At 45.3% G+C, this 13,902-nt stretch overlaps 1 protein-coding gene across 4 annotated transcripts in view; it reads right to left on the reverse strand.

Annotated features, from left to right (window-relative positions):
- Window positions 1-240: 240 nt before the first annotated feature.
- The window catches only part of CMSS1 (cms1 ribosomal small subunit homolog), a 426,354-nt gene continuing 412,692 nt past the window's right edge, over window positions 241-13,902 (reverse strand). For all 4 annotated transcript variants that reach the window (XM_068270691.1, XM_068270694.1, XM_068270693.1 and 1 more), the window contains exons 4-10: window positions 12,492-12,621; window positions 8,353-8,412; window positions 8,167-8,269; window positions 6,874-6,934; window positions 4,068-4,155; window positions 2,049-2,137; window positions 241-455 (exon numbers count right to left, since the gene is read on the reverse strand). In XM_068270691.1, the coding sequence (XP_068126792.1) occupies window positions 372-455; window positions 2,049-2,137; window positions 4,068-4,155; window positions 6,874-6,934; window positions 8,167-8,269; window positions 8,353-8,412; window positions 12,492-12,621 (615 nt within the window). In that variant the 3' untranslated portion in view covers window positions 241-371. The remainder of the gene's footprint in view (window positions 456-2,048; window positions 2,138-4,067; window positions 4,156-6,873; window positions 6,935-8,166; window positions 8,270-8,352; window positions 8,413-12,491; window positions 12,622-13,902) is intronic.

Raw genomic sequence — 13,902 nt, forward strand, 5'->3', positions numbered from 1 at the left:
CGACCTGGCGAGGTCTCAATCTGCAACAGAGGGGACACCAGAGCTGCTGCGAGGGACATATCGGCTTCCAGGGCTGGAGGAAGCCCCGGTAAGTGGATTATTTTTTCCTCGGATGTGTCCTATAATGATGGGAGGATAAAAATGTGACTATGATTGGATGGTGTGAGGCAATGCCGACCATGACAGTTCATGGACACTTTATTCATACTCAAAATACCAGATAAAAAAATGAAAGGCGTATTTTAAAAACATTTGCTTTATTATCCATGTTACAGTACAGTCTTTGCTGAGGTTCTTATAATGGCGTGCTCTTTTACAAAAAACATATTCAGACATTGGATACAAAATCCGTATTGCACATTACAGCAGAATTAAAACAACGCGATCTTCACAGCTCCTTCTCTGCAGGCCGCAATTACTCCCGACTCCAGCAGCTCCACCATCTCCTTCTTCACCTGCAATATACACACAGATGCGGTTATCAGAACTCAGCCTCATTATGTTTACTTTACACTCAAACGTGAACTGCTGTAGAGAGAGGTGTCCGTAGCAACCACCCTCTTATGTCATATTTGAACTGGATGCGTACAGACACACACACACACACACACACACACACACACACACACACACACACACACACACACACACACACACGTATGTTTATATTTGTTAAACGTACAATTTCAACATTTATCAATAAACCTATATTCTTGGGTTCTATTTTTTTGTGTGAAAAGGCCTCAGCAGTCACAATACTAACGGGGACATATCTGGGGACCATCTTTACAACCAAGGCTCTAATCTCCCGCCTGATGCACTGTACTTTTAGCCTCTGATGAAGCAGGTCTACCCCGCAAAACTCAGGCTGTTCACACTGTCTTGTTGTATCACTGATCTTGCTGTCTGGAGGCACAGTCGTACTCTCGATTCCCTCAGCTGTCTGAACATTAGCATCTAGGGCTGACTGTCTACTCTTCTATTTTGGTGATCCATGCAAAAGTCTTCTACCATCTGGAGGTTTGGTTGAGTCGTTGTCATTAGGACCCCAGAGCTATTGGACACTGGATCATGGAGGGCTGAATCTTTGGAGAGTAATGGAGGACCCATTGAGGTAGTACCTAGATACGTGAATTTGTGGGCAACATACTGGTGTAAGACCATACAGCTACACTTGGTTGTGCCCTCACAAACTGCACAGACTGGCCCTGATCCATTACATTTTTTACATGAGGTATTCCATTGATAAGCTGTGAATACTTCAGAGAAAGGTTTTATGAATCCATAGCAACAGCAATCTAGATAACCTACAAAAGTACAGGATCTTTTACTGGTGACATTCTTAAGGTGGCCACTAATGATCCAATTTCTAGCAAAAAATCGTTTGACCGATCAGAAATTCTGATTGGATTGGTTGTAAGTAATCTCTGTTAAAGGGCACAATCGATTACGAACGATTATAAAAACAGTCGTCCGACTGGATTTTCGTCGAACCAAAATTTGGATTTTCTTGTCAGTTGTGATAGATAGGAAGCAAAGATTAGTTCGTTGTTGGTGTAGTGAACGATTTTACTTCCGATCAGAATTATCTGAACGCTCAAACGATTTTTCACTAGACATTAGATCGTTAGTGGCCATGTTTATGGTCAAATTCTACAAATACATCATCTGAACACCCCTGTGCCCCAAGCCTTATAGTCCATTATCACAAAAAGAGAAACCATTTTACTGTGATAATTTATCCTGCAAGGGAAATTGATGGAGAAGCACGCCTGATTTATCAGATCTTTGGTTGGTTCTTCAGGTTCATGTGATGATGACTCACTTTTTTGTGTAGACTGATCATAAACAGCCAATCAGAGAATTGCAAATCCATCATGTGCTACAGCATGAATTGTACTTGCAGGAGAACCTTTCCCTGAACAGTTGATTATCTCATCACGGGCATTAGGAATACTATCATGAGTATAAAAAAGACATCAGAGCACTTCTATTATATCTGACTGAATTAACGACTCCAGTAATAATAAGCGAAGAGTTTTCAGTACCTCTGGAATATCAGCCATCCTCCTCAGCTTCTGATCCCTCCAGTTCCAATCCAACACAAGATACTTCAGAGACTGCAGGCTGAGACCCTCTATTGGGAGAAACACAGTGTGAACATACCAATTACAAGTACAGAACATGTTATTTTCATCTCTGTGCGACTTAACTTTGCATTTACATTGTTTTGTGTTGGTTATGTCATTGCTGACATAAGCTTAGTGGTGAGGGGACAAGGGTTGTGCCGGTTGCGGTTGTAATTAGGCTCTGGCTCTTAGTCTTAGGGGGACCAGAAGACTCGGTTTCAGGGCCAGATTTCTGGAGCTGCCACAAAGGTCCGAGTCTAGGGGAACACCTGGACATGAAATAGGGGTTACTACATATGAAAGAGAAGGCTGCAAATGGGGAACAGCACATGAAAATGGAAGCTGATGCCCAAGAGAGCTGTACAGCTGAAGGGGGCTGCAGTATGTAGAGGTTACATATGGAAGAGGGGGCTGCACATGGAATCGGAGTGGGGTTGCTGTACATGGATGTTACACATGGAAGAGGGGGCTGCACATGGAATGGGAGGAGCGCTGCTGCACATGGATTTGGGAGCCAGAACATACTTGGCCTAGGGGCAAAAAAAGTATAAAGCCTCCTCCTTATTATTGAATAGTACATTATAGGAAGGGCAGTTGACATTATTAATGCAAACAGCCCCTCAGGCACTACTGTACATGAAAAATGAATGTGAAATTACCCTCAATGCAATGTCTGAGGTTCTTGTGATGTGCAGTGATGGTGTCCCTGTAATGTCTCACAATGCCTGCAATGCCATAACAGTACACTGCATTCCCAATGATGAACTGCTCACACAAGAGAAACATGCTGTGTCGTGAAGTATTTCACAGTACTTGGAGGGTCCATAGGATTACATAGAAGTAGTGAAAATTCAAAATGGCTGCCAAATTTCTGTGAGGTATTTTTAAATGCCTGTTTGTGAACAGGGCTAAAATGGCTGGCATTATATAATGCCTGCAGGAAAAGTGCTATCCCAGACCATTATTGGGGTCAGACATCAGCGGACCAACAGACATGTAGGACGAGCACATGTTTTCCTATGAGCCCATTCACAAAGTTGATTTTCACCAGAAACAGGTGGAATCTAACTAAAGACAAAGCTCTGTGAACACTAGCAATTGCAGTCACCCCAGTATTAGGCTGCCAAAACGGAACATACCTGGATACCAAGCCCTAACAATAATCATTGTATGGACACACTGCTGGACCCCACTCTAGTAAAAAAAGAGAAAAAAAAGTTTCCAAACTTCCTACCCAGACAAGGTCAGTTGCTAAGACAGGAAATAGATTTCCGTGACAGCAGTTTCAAGCTTTCCTTGAAGTCATCAGAATGTCCTGTTAAGGTGGCCATACACTGGTCGATTTGCCATCAGATCCGTCAACTGATAGATCCCTCTCTGATCGAATCTGATCAGAGAGGGATCGTATGGCTGCCTTTACTGCAAACAGATTGTGAATCGGTTTCAGCATGAAACCGATCACAATCTGTGAAGCTGCAGCCGCCCCCCCCGCATATATTACCTGCTCCGGCCGGCGCGTGTCCCCTGGTCTTCGCTGTCCTTTCTCCGTGCTCGGCTCCTCCACTCCTCCAGCTTCACTGAACTTCCTGCCGGGGAAGTTTAAACAGTAGAGGGCGCTCTACTGTTTAAACTTCCTGCCGGGACAGGAAGTTCAGTGAAGCTGGAGGAGCCACGGAGACCAGGGGACACGTGCTGGCCGGAGCAGGTAATGCATTGCGTCGGTTGTCAGGCATTCGAAAGCCGCTATCGACGCACTCCTGACCCGCCGGCGATCGAGCGAAATCTTCCGCACGGACAGATCGAAGGGAACGATTGATTTTGGACGGAAATCGGTCGTTCTGTCAGCGTTCACAGTGATCGAATCTGCTGTATATCGGCTGGAAAATCGTTAGGCGTATGGGCCCCTTAGATTAGAATTCATATAACATAAGTTCTCACCCTGTTCTATGAGAGCTTTTATCCTCCCTGGTGTTCCTATTCCCAGATGAACAACGCTTTTCTCCAGAAGGTTTATCTGATCCTTAATCTGTGATAAAAGAGGACAAATAGTCATGACATGATCTGAAAGGAGCTTAAACCGAGGTGAAAATAAACTGATAAGATAAACAATTGTATTTCCTACTCCTAAAAATGATATTTTTAGAATACCAGAATTGTATTTTATGTTTTTAAACTAAAAAAATAGATTTAATGTATTATTGTCCCTGCTCACAGACACAGTCTTTCTGTGTCCCAGAGCTAAAATATATGAACTATTAAACTTTTTTAATCTATCCGCTGCAGTTGATCTGTGCCAGGCAAGAGTTTTATGGCTATAATTCCTTATCAGTGAGTTTTACTGACTGGGTCCTGACTGGAGAGAAACTGTCACATACCTGAATGGTTAACTCTTTCAGGCAGAAAAAGAAGGTGACATCGAGTCACATGTTACCTCCAGGACACTTTAAAGGACAACTGTAGGGAGGCTGCCATGTTTTTTTTTTCCTTTTGTGCAATACCAGTTGCCTGGCTGCCCTGCTGATCCTCTGCCTCTAATACTATTAGCCATAGCCCCTGAACAAGCATGCAGCAGATCAGGTGTTTCTGAAATTAATGTCGGAACTGACAAGATTAGCTGCATGCTTGTTTCTGGTGTTCTTCAAACACTACTGCAGCCGAATAGATCAGCAGGACTGCCAGGCAACAAGTATTGCTTAAGAAGGAATAAATATGGTAGCCTATATATATATATATATATATATATATATATATATATATATATATATATATATATATGTATATATATGTATATATATACAGTATATTATATGTCATGGCCAGAACCTGAAGTGTGGCCCCTTCGCGTTCTGGCCGGCCACTTCGCGTTCTGGCCGGCCACTTCGCGTTCTGGCCGGTCAATGTGCGAACTGGCCGCTGCGCTGCGGCCAATGTTAGAAATGGAATGTTTCCCTGTGAAGATTAACGTGTTTTTTGGCCGTCTCTGGCCAAATGTAGCAAAAAGTTAGTTAATTTAATGAAATGAAGCCGGCGGCTTCCGTTCTCTCCCCCCCCCCCCACCTCCTCTCCCTCTCCTCCCCAGTACTAGCAGCCTGGTGGGGATGGGGGGGAAGTGTCCCCCAGAGCCGTTTGTCGCGGCAGGCAATCCTGCCGTTCCTGCAGAGCGGGTGCTGGCCAAGGTCCTCCAGCACCCAAGGATGAGACACCAAAGTGCGCCCCTCCACCCCTCCCACCCCAGCCGTCACACACTGATTGCTATTAGACTAAGAGGCGCCACAGGGCCCACAACCTCCCCAACACCTTAATATCTAGTTGTCTGGCTTGCAGTCACTGCTATGTATCCCCTTTTCTTATTTTTTTCTGCTTTATACACAATTAGGAATGACAGCTGAATGAATTCTGCGTCCCTTCCTACACTGCACCGAGGCTAGAGCCTCTCCAGCCTATGCCTCGGCCCGGCCCTGGCTGGCAGAAGCGATGTCTGCAGCCTCCCCGCTCTGCTTCCCTGCAGCCACTAACGATTCTGGGCTCCCCCCCCCAGCGCCCATAGGAGAGAGGGAGAGAGAGAGAGGCAGGGGGAGGAGAGATAGCTGAAGCCGGTGGCTTCATCCGTTACATTGACGCCGGCTTCATTTCATTAAATTAACAAACTTTTTGCTACATTTGGCCAGAGACGGCCAGAAAACACATTAATCTTCACAGGGAAACATTCCATTTCTAACATCGGCCGCAGCGCAGCGGCCAGTTCGCACATTGGCCGGCCAGAACACGAAGTGGCCACACTTCAGGTTCTGGCAGTAACATATATATCTCTCGCTACAGTTATCCTTTAACCTCCCTAGCGTTCTGGAGGAGCTGAGCTCGTCCAGAGACGCCGGAGATCACCGCTCAGGCTGCTGGGCCTGCTGGCCCGATTTGATCGTGATGTCATAGGGAGTCCAGATCCACCCCTCGGTGCTGCCTGGCACTGATTGGGCAGGCTGCGCACGGGGTCTGCGGGGGGGGAGAGTGTCTTTAGCGCTGGGTAGCGGCGGATCGGCAGCGATCGCAGCAAACACATGTCTATCTCGTCACGTCACATGTCACCTTGGGTATCCTTTAATAAGTGTGAATGAGCCAAAACACTTGTTAACGTGAACCTGAGGTGAAAATAAACTGATGAGATAAACAATAGGATCTGTCCTCCTACACCTAACAATTACTTTTTTTGATATCCCATGGTTTTATTTTGTATTTAAACATTTACAAAGTAGATTGGATGTTTTGTTTTCTTTGCTCAGTGGCAGCCTATTAAGTGTCCAAGAGTTAAAATACATAAACTATTGATCTTTTTCTTTTCCCCCCGCCCCACCCTCAGAAGTTGTATTCTGCCAGGAAAACTTTTATGGCTGTAATTTCCTTATCAGTGATGTTTACTATATTTCCGGCAAGACAGAAGCTGTCACTTGCATGCATGAAAATTAACTCTTTCAGGCCGAAAAATAACAGCAGCCTGGTTAGTAATAGGTTTTGTACTGTACATACACATGTTTATCTCATCATGTCACATGTTGCCTCGGGTACACATTAAGAAAGTGCTTCTATTGCTCTTTATTATCAGTTATATTTTAAAATTCACCGACCACACAAATCCAGACGTCGGGTTGTACAGAAGAAGCCAAACAGTCAAAATCACACTAGAAAATACATCTCCCACAGTTATTCTTACATACGTGGCTCTGACCTGATTCATTTACACGTGACGTACCTTGATGTGCTTTGCGAATAGTTTCATCACCTTGGCATCACCTTTGAATGCATTTACCAGTCTGCAGAGGTGTGGAAAACAAGTCACACGTGATTAATAAAACACTATATATGAACATAACTTGCTAAAAATACTTCCCAAGGCACAGCTGGATATTTTATATAGTAAAGTTCACTATCATTAGTATTGAGGTACCCAGAGCTGTTTCTGGCATAAAGTACTTGTAGGCCTACATCTAAGGGAGAAGAGGAAAGTAATAAAATATCTATAATTTGTGTTTAAAGCTATTTTCTAGTGTATTGCTGTAAATGAAACTAGAGTACTACCAGGCCATTGGCATTGTTTAAAAAGAAACAAATATGGCAGCCTCCATGTTCCTCTCACTTTAATTGTCCTTTAAAAGGAAGGTTCACGCTGCACATAAAAAAAAAAACTGCACTCACCTGGGGCTTCTTCCAGCTGCTGGCAGTCGATCGGTGCCCTTGTAGCAGCTCCTCTCCCTCCCGGCGTCCAGCGGTGAAGAAGCCGGAGGACGTCCGATGATATTGGGAGGTGGGTGCGGACGGCTCTCCCTGGCACTGGCCACGCTTGGGGGGGTTGTCTGCGCCACCCAGCCTCCCCCTCTGGGGTGCCGCTGTGGTTCCCAGGCAGTGAGCGGTCCCCCCGGTTGTATGGGGCATTGGGAATCCTCCCCGTGGCGCTCCTGGATAGTGCTAATGTAGCATGTAGCAGGGTGACCGCTTTGCGGTATTGGTTTGTGCATGCATTTGCATGAGCATTGCCTCATGAATAGCCAATTAGGCCAGATTTGCAAAGCCAGACTTGCTAGGGTAAGGCCTCTTTTCCATGGACTGTTGATAGGCAGTGAAATGCCTCTCAAACTCTCACAACTGCTCACTGCTGCCTGGTAACTGCTTGTTGCTGCCTGGTATCTGCTCATTGCTGCCCGGTAACTGCTCGCTGCTGCCTGGTATCTGCTCATTGCTGCCCGGTAACTGCTTGCTGAGCACACAGCTCAACAGTCTGTGGAAAAGAGGCCTTAAACTTGGTGTTTGAGCACGCTTAAATTTTCTCATGCAAAGTACTTCTTCTGGCTTGAAGGTTGAGGCACGCCCTGGGGGCAGGGCACTACTTCTTCTTGCTTGAAGGTTGAGGCACTTACTCTATTATATATATATAGATAATACAGCAGAGCAGATGTCTCCAATTAGTGTTGAGGACCAGAAATGGTGATGTTCATTCTGATAAGACCACACTTTGTATAAAAGCTTTGATCAAACACGTCATACTTACTTTATGAGTTCCAGTGTGCGGTGAGCCGAGGCGCAAACTACCAGGATCAGAGCAGACTTCTTCTCTTTGTGGTTCTTCAGCAGTTTGGACCATTTCGGGCAGACTGGAAAAAGGGGAAAGCGGACAGTCACACCAACAGCAGATCGAGAGCAACGCGCCAACGTGTCAGCTATCCAACATACTTACTTTCCTTCAAGTATGAGGAGACGGTATGGCTGGAGTCATTGGCCTTCACAAAAGACGTATCTGTGACAGAAACAGAAACATGACACTGACACAGTTTGCCAAAACGTTCATTTATGGGTGCCCCACACGATACAATAAAATTGTCCTATTTTACAGCAATTCAATTAAATCTATCGGATATCCTGAAAAGTCAAAAGCTTTTTTTTTTTTTTTTTTTTTTTTTTTTGAAGCAAGCAATGATTTCCCATTTTTATTCGATATAAGTCAATCAGGAGTGGTGGATTTTTCTGAAAATTGAATGGTGTGTGTGGTAGATAGTCAAATTATTGATACATACACCCAACCAATTTTCTCAGGGCCTGAGCCCACTGACGCAGTTGTGTCTGCTTCTCAGCCTCTGTAACATTGATGTGTAACTGAAAAGCAGACACAACTGCGTCAGTGGGCTCAGGCCCTCAGTTTTCAATCATTTTTTTCAGAATTGGGAACATTTTTTAACCACTTGACAACCACAGTGCTAAACCCCCCAAAAGACCAGGGTATTTTTTTTCAAAACAGGCCACTGCAGCTTTATGGCCAAGCTGCAGGGCCGCACAACACAGCACACAAGTGATTCCCACCCCCCCTTTTCTCCCTACCAACAGAGCTCTCTGTTGGAGAGGTCTGATCGCCCCCCAGTTGTTTATATATTTATTTTTTTACAAATATTTATTGTATTTCATTTGTAATAACTGTACGTATTCTTTTTGTGTGCGTTTCTCTCTGCCTCCCTCCCATCCCCCGCCAGCCAATCATGGCGATCGGCTGTCATAGGCTTCAGCCTATGAGAGCCGATCGCTCTCTTGTTTACTTTGAAGGACATCCGAGGTGTAAATAAACTGATGAGTAAAACAATTGTATCTATCCTCCTCCTCCTATAAATGATTTTTTTTTTAGATATTCCACAGCTTTATTTTATATTTAAATCTAGTTTTTTAGTTTTTACCCTTTTATTGTCTCTGCTCAATGACACCTTTAAAGCATGCCAGAGCTCAAATCTATGAATTATTGACCCTTTATCTTTTTCCTGCTCTCAGAAGCCATTTACTGACAGGAAAGTGTTTTATGCCTGTAATTACTTATCACTGAGGGTTATGCTATAGTCTGACCCAGTCCGACCCGGTCCCGACACCTGATGTTCAACTCTTTCAGGCAGAGAAAGAAAAAAAGGAACACAACCTAGTTATTTGTGTGCTAGGCACTTTACATACACTTTACATACACGTCTATCTCAACATGTCACATGTCACCTCGGGTGTCCTATAAGTAGCTGTGCGTTTCACCTGAGCACACACCGCCGGGGAGCCTATGAAGGAAAGGCGAGGTGTAATTATGGCAGCCTGTCCTCTGTACACACATCCTCTGCAGCTAACAGATGACTACATCGTCCCTGGTAACTGCAGAGGAAAGCAGCATCGCCTGCAGGCCTGCACCACTTCCGGGAACACCACATGGCCAAGCATGGCAGGTCACCGCTCGGCCAGATTACCTCCATTGTGAATAAATCAAACATTCCCTAAACAGCGCGGCTAAAAATAAACAACAGAATCATTAACCTTTTCATTTGTGTGGAAGAGAAGGCTGCGCCCATAAATATCGTGTAACACAAGATGATCGCTTTACTGGAAATAACCTGCAGATCCATGCCTCTCTCACTCCTCACCCCGGTTCAGCTGCAGTGCAAGCAAACAGTGGATCAGCCCAGGAACCCAATACTTACATGTCCTGACCACACGCTGAAATCCAGGCCGGCCTCACAATGCATCTGTACGGGGAATTCTTCTGCGGTTGGGAATGTGGGGAGCAAAACCCAGGAGCACAAAGATCTAAGCCTGAACAGGGCATGCCTGGAAAGTGAGCCAAGGAGGCCTTAAAGGGACACTCCGCTACCGCTGATATAAAAGGCAATCGGTTCAGTAGAGATGGTTAGAGACGCCGTGTCACTTTTTTGCCGCAAGGCAATGCCATAAGGCACATGCAGGAAGGCTGAACTGCCGGACAAGCATGCTGTTTAGCCTCCCATGTGAAAGGAGCCTTAAAGCGGATCCGAGATGAAAAACTAAATATAACAAGTAACTTGTCTATATAGTTTACATAGCATATCTAGCTGCAAACAGCTTCAAAAGTTTATGATTATTTATTCCTGTGATACAATGAGGGCAGCCATGTTCTGTTTGTCACACTGTCACAGGCTGAGCACTGGAGATGCTATCAGCTTGCCTGTGTGTAAATTCAGTCCCCTCTCCCCCTCCCTCCTCCCCTCTGCCTCTGAAATAAGTGGCTAGTAACCTCCTCCTCCTCCTGTCCAGACTGAGCTCCCATAAGCCCTTGCTACAGTGCCAAGGCACAAAAGGAGCTGTGGGCGTGGCCTTTTTAGTTTATAGGGAATTAGAGTATTAAAACAAAAACAAAAAAGTATTTGGCTTGAGGAAAGCCCTATAAACTATAGGAAAGGAACACAATTATGCAATGAGTAAAAGTTTATCTCGGATCCACTTTAAAGAGGAACTTTAACCAAGGATTGAACTTCATTCCAATCAGTAGCGGATCTCCTCTTCCAATTAGAAACCTTTACCTTTATTTTACTAGATAATCAGGGGGGTCTGTATGGCTGATATTGTGGTGACACCCCTCCCACATTGTGATGTCATGGCCATGGTCCTGACAGTTTTCTGAACCTCATTGCATTGTGGGAAATGACAGCTTTTCCAGCTGCCAAGCAAGCAGTATCTCCCGCTGTGCACTGAAATCTCAGTAACGAACATTCCGTACAGATCACCTGGCAGAACTAAAGATGTCACCACCAGGGATACATTTCAGAATGTAGATCAGGGAGAGGAAAGATTTTATGATGGGAAAACACTGACTAAATAATCTATAAAAGAATATTGTAAACAATAAGCAATTTTATTCATTATGCCATTTTCACTACAGTTCCTCTTTAGAGGACTCCCGAGGTGAACGAGTATAATCTATTTTTTACTCAGTGGGGGCTTCTTTCAGTCCCTATTAGCCGCTTGAGTCCCTCGCCGGAGGTCTGGTCGTCCTCGGTGTCCCGCTGGCCGCCCACACAGAGCAGCGACCCACCGGGGGGTCGTCTCTTCTGCGCCTGTCCACGTCATCTGGCGTGTACGGTGTATGCGCAGTAGTTGTGCACAGACGGCGTACGTGCCAGATAATGTGGATGCGCAGGCACAGGCGTAGAAGACACTACCTGCTGGCACGGGCGACAGGAGCTGCGGCAAGGGACTGAAACAGCTGATAGGGACTGGAAGAAGCCCCAGGTGAGTAAAAATAGATTATACTTGTTCACCTTGGGAGTCCTTTAAGGGTTAGACTGTGAGTACCTGTGAGGGACAGCTAGTGACAGCTAAGTCCACATACTGTGTAAAATGCTGCAGAAGGCGACAGCACTTTGTAAAATCTAAAATAAATAAAATAGTGGTAACTGTAAACCAAACTTTTCCTGTACGGAAAAGATTTGTACTGGAAGCCCATAGGATTCATAATTCTTATTTCATTTGCAAACCAGCATTGTAACAATGTTAGTTTGAAAGCAGACAAATATTTCAGGTGGAACAAAGAGTTTCTCTCTCATAGAGAGGAAGACAAATGCAGGAGACAGACGTCCTGTTTCCATGCACCTCAATCAGAGATTTAACACTTTAGCAGCCAATTTATTTAGAGGCCTCCAAGTGCTCCAGGCCAATTTATTTTACATTTCCTTGCTGATAATTAGTACTGCTGTAATGTGCATTTATGGCCACTTGTCACTAGGGGGCAGTGTGAGGCAATAACAGAGGACTGCTGCTTTCACGTTCTATATTTTCTGCTAGTAGAGAGACATCAAAGCATTCCAAGAACTTACAGCACAACCAGTTCTGCAGACTGAGGTCAAAAGAAGTGCCCTTATCTCAAACAAGACAATTCCTTTGAAGCTACCAATGGGTTAAACATCGATTAGAAAACCTTCATGCTGCATACAAGTCCTTATTATCACACTTTATACCTGTTCAAGCCGCGAAATGTTCAAGCACATGGTTGGCGCTAGTTTGCAGTAAAACAAACATGTCTAGCGGCAAAGAGACCTACTGACACACCTGGCAGTTTCAGGTCCTCCTGCTCAATAACTGAGCGGGTCTTGCTATAGTGCTGCTCCAGAAGGCTCTGCAAGTCCTCCGGCGTTCCAGGTTTAGGTGCGGATGTTGCCAGAACATCAGTTATTGTCTTCTGTAAAGATACATTACATACGGTACATAATAAATATGAAATGATCTGTAAATAGTTAAAATCAAAACAAACTGCATTTCAATCGCAACACAGAAATCTGCCTTCTTAAAACAGAAGGTATTTGCAGTTATTCAAGGTTGGAATGAGCTCTGAGGTTTTCCACAATGCATCACTGGTGAATATGCATCCTTTTGTTGCCCCTGTAAGCTAAACACACTTCCAGAACCGCTGGAATCCAGTGATGTGTCAGGTGGTTAACTGTACAGAGCCACACTAATCAACATGCATACAGACTGTTTCAGATTGGTTGATGCTCATCAGTGCATGGCATGGATTAATATGGCTGTATGAGGAAGGACTTGAAACACCCAGAGTTACAGATTACCCAGCAAGCTCATGGCGAACCAGAACTCCAAGGAGTGTGTAAGAGGCTGATAAGGACCAAAAAGCCTTACTAAAATGCTATGCAAAACAGAAGTGTGCCTTCTTAAAGAGACTCTGAAGCGAGAATAAATCTCGCTTCAGAGCTCATAGTTAGCAGGGGCATGTGTGCCCCTGCTAAAACGCCGCTATCCCGCGGCTAAACAGGGGTCCCTTCACCCCCAAACCCACCCCTGCAAAATCAACGACCAACTTGGTCGTAAATTTTGCTCTTCCTGGAGGCAGGGCTAACGGCTGCAGCCCTGCCTCTCAGCGCGTCTATTAGATGCGCATCGCCGCCTCTCCCCCGCCCCTCTCAGTGAAGGAAGACTGAGAGGGGCGGGGGAGAGGCGGAGGTACGCGTCTGATAGACGCACGGGAGGCAGGGCTGCGGCGGTTAGCCCTGCCCCAAGGCGGAAGCGCTCCCCCGCTGCACGGAGGGGATTTGGGGGTGAAGGGACCATCGTTAAGCCGCGAGATAGCGGCGTTTTAGAAGGGGCACACATGCCCCTGTTATCTATGAGGTCTGAAGCGAGATTTATTCTCGCTTCAGACTCTCTTTAAACAGAAGGCATTTGTGATGATTCAGGTTGGAGTGAGCATATGAGGTGTCACACAATGCATCACTGCTGAATAAGCAACATAAGCAAGAATATATAGTTTAAGAGTTATACAGTACATAACCTGTGTCCCTGCAGCGCCTGTATACTGGAAGGTGCCAATCAGAAGGCAACTCTCTTCTGCTTATAGCACACTCCTCCCACCTACTCCATCGTAGAGACCCATTTCCATGGCAACGGCTGACGCATCATTTGTAAATGGACCCGAACTGTGCAGCTTGCCATTGGCCCAAACACCACT

The sequence above is a fragment of the Hyperolius riggenbachi genome, chromosome 2, assembly GCF_040937935.1.
Source record: "Hyperolius riggenbachi isolate aHypRig1 chromosome 2, aHypRig1.pri, whole genome shotgun sequence".
Taxonomy (NCBI): domain Eukaryota; kingdom Metazoa; phylum Chordata; class Amphibia; order Anura; family Hyperoliidae; genus Hyperolius; species Hyperolius riggenbachi.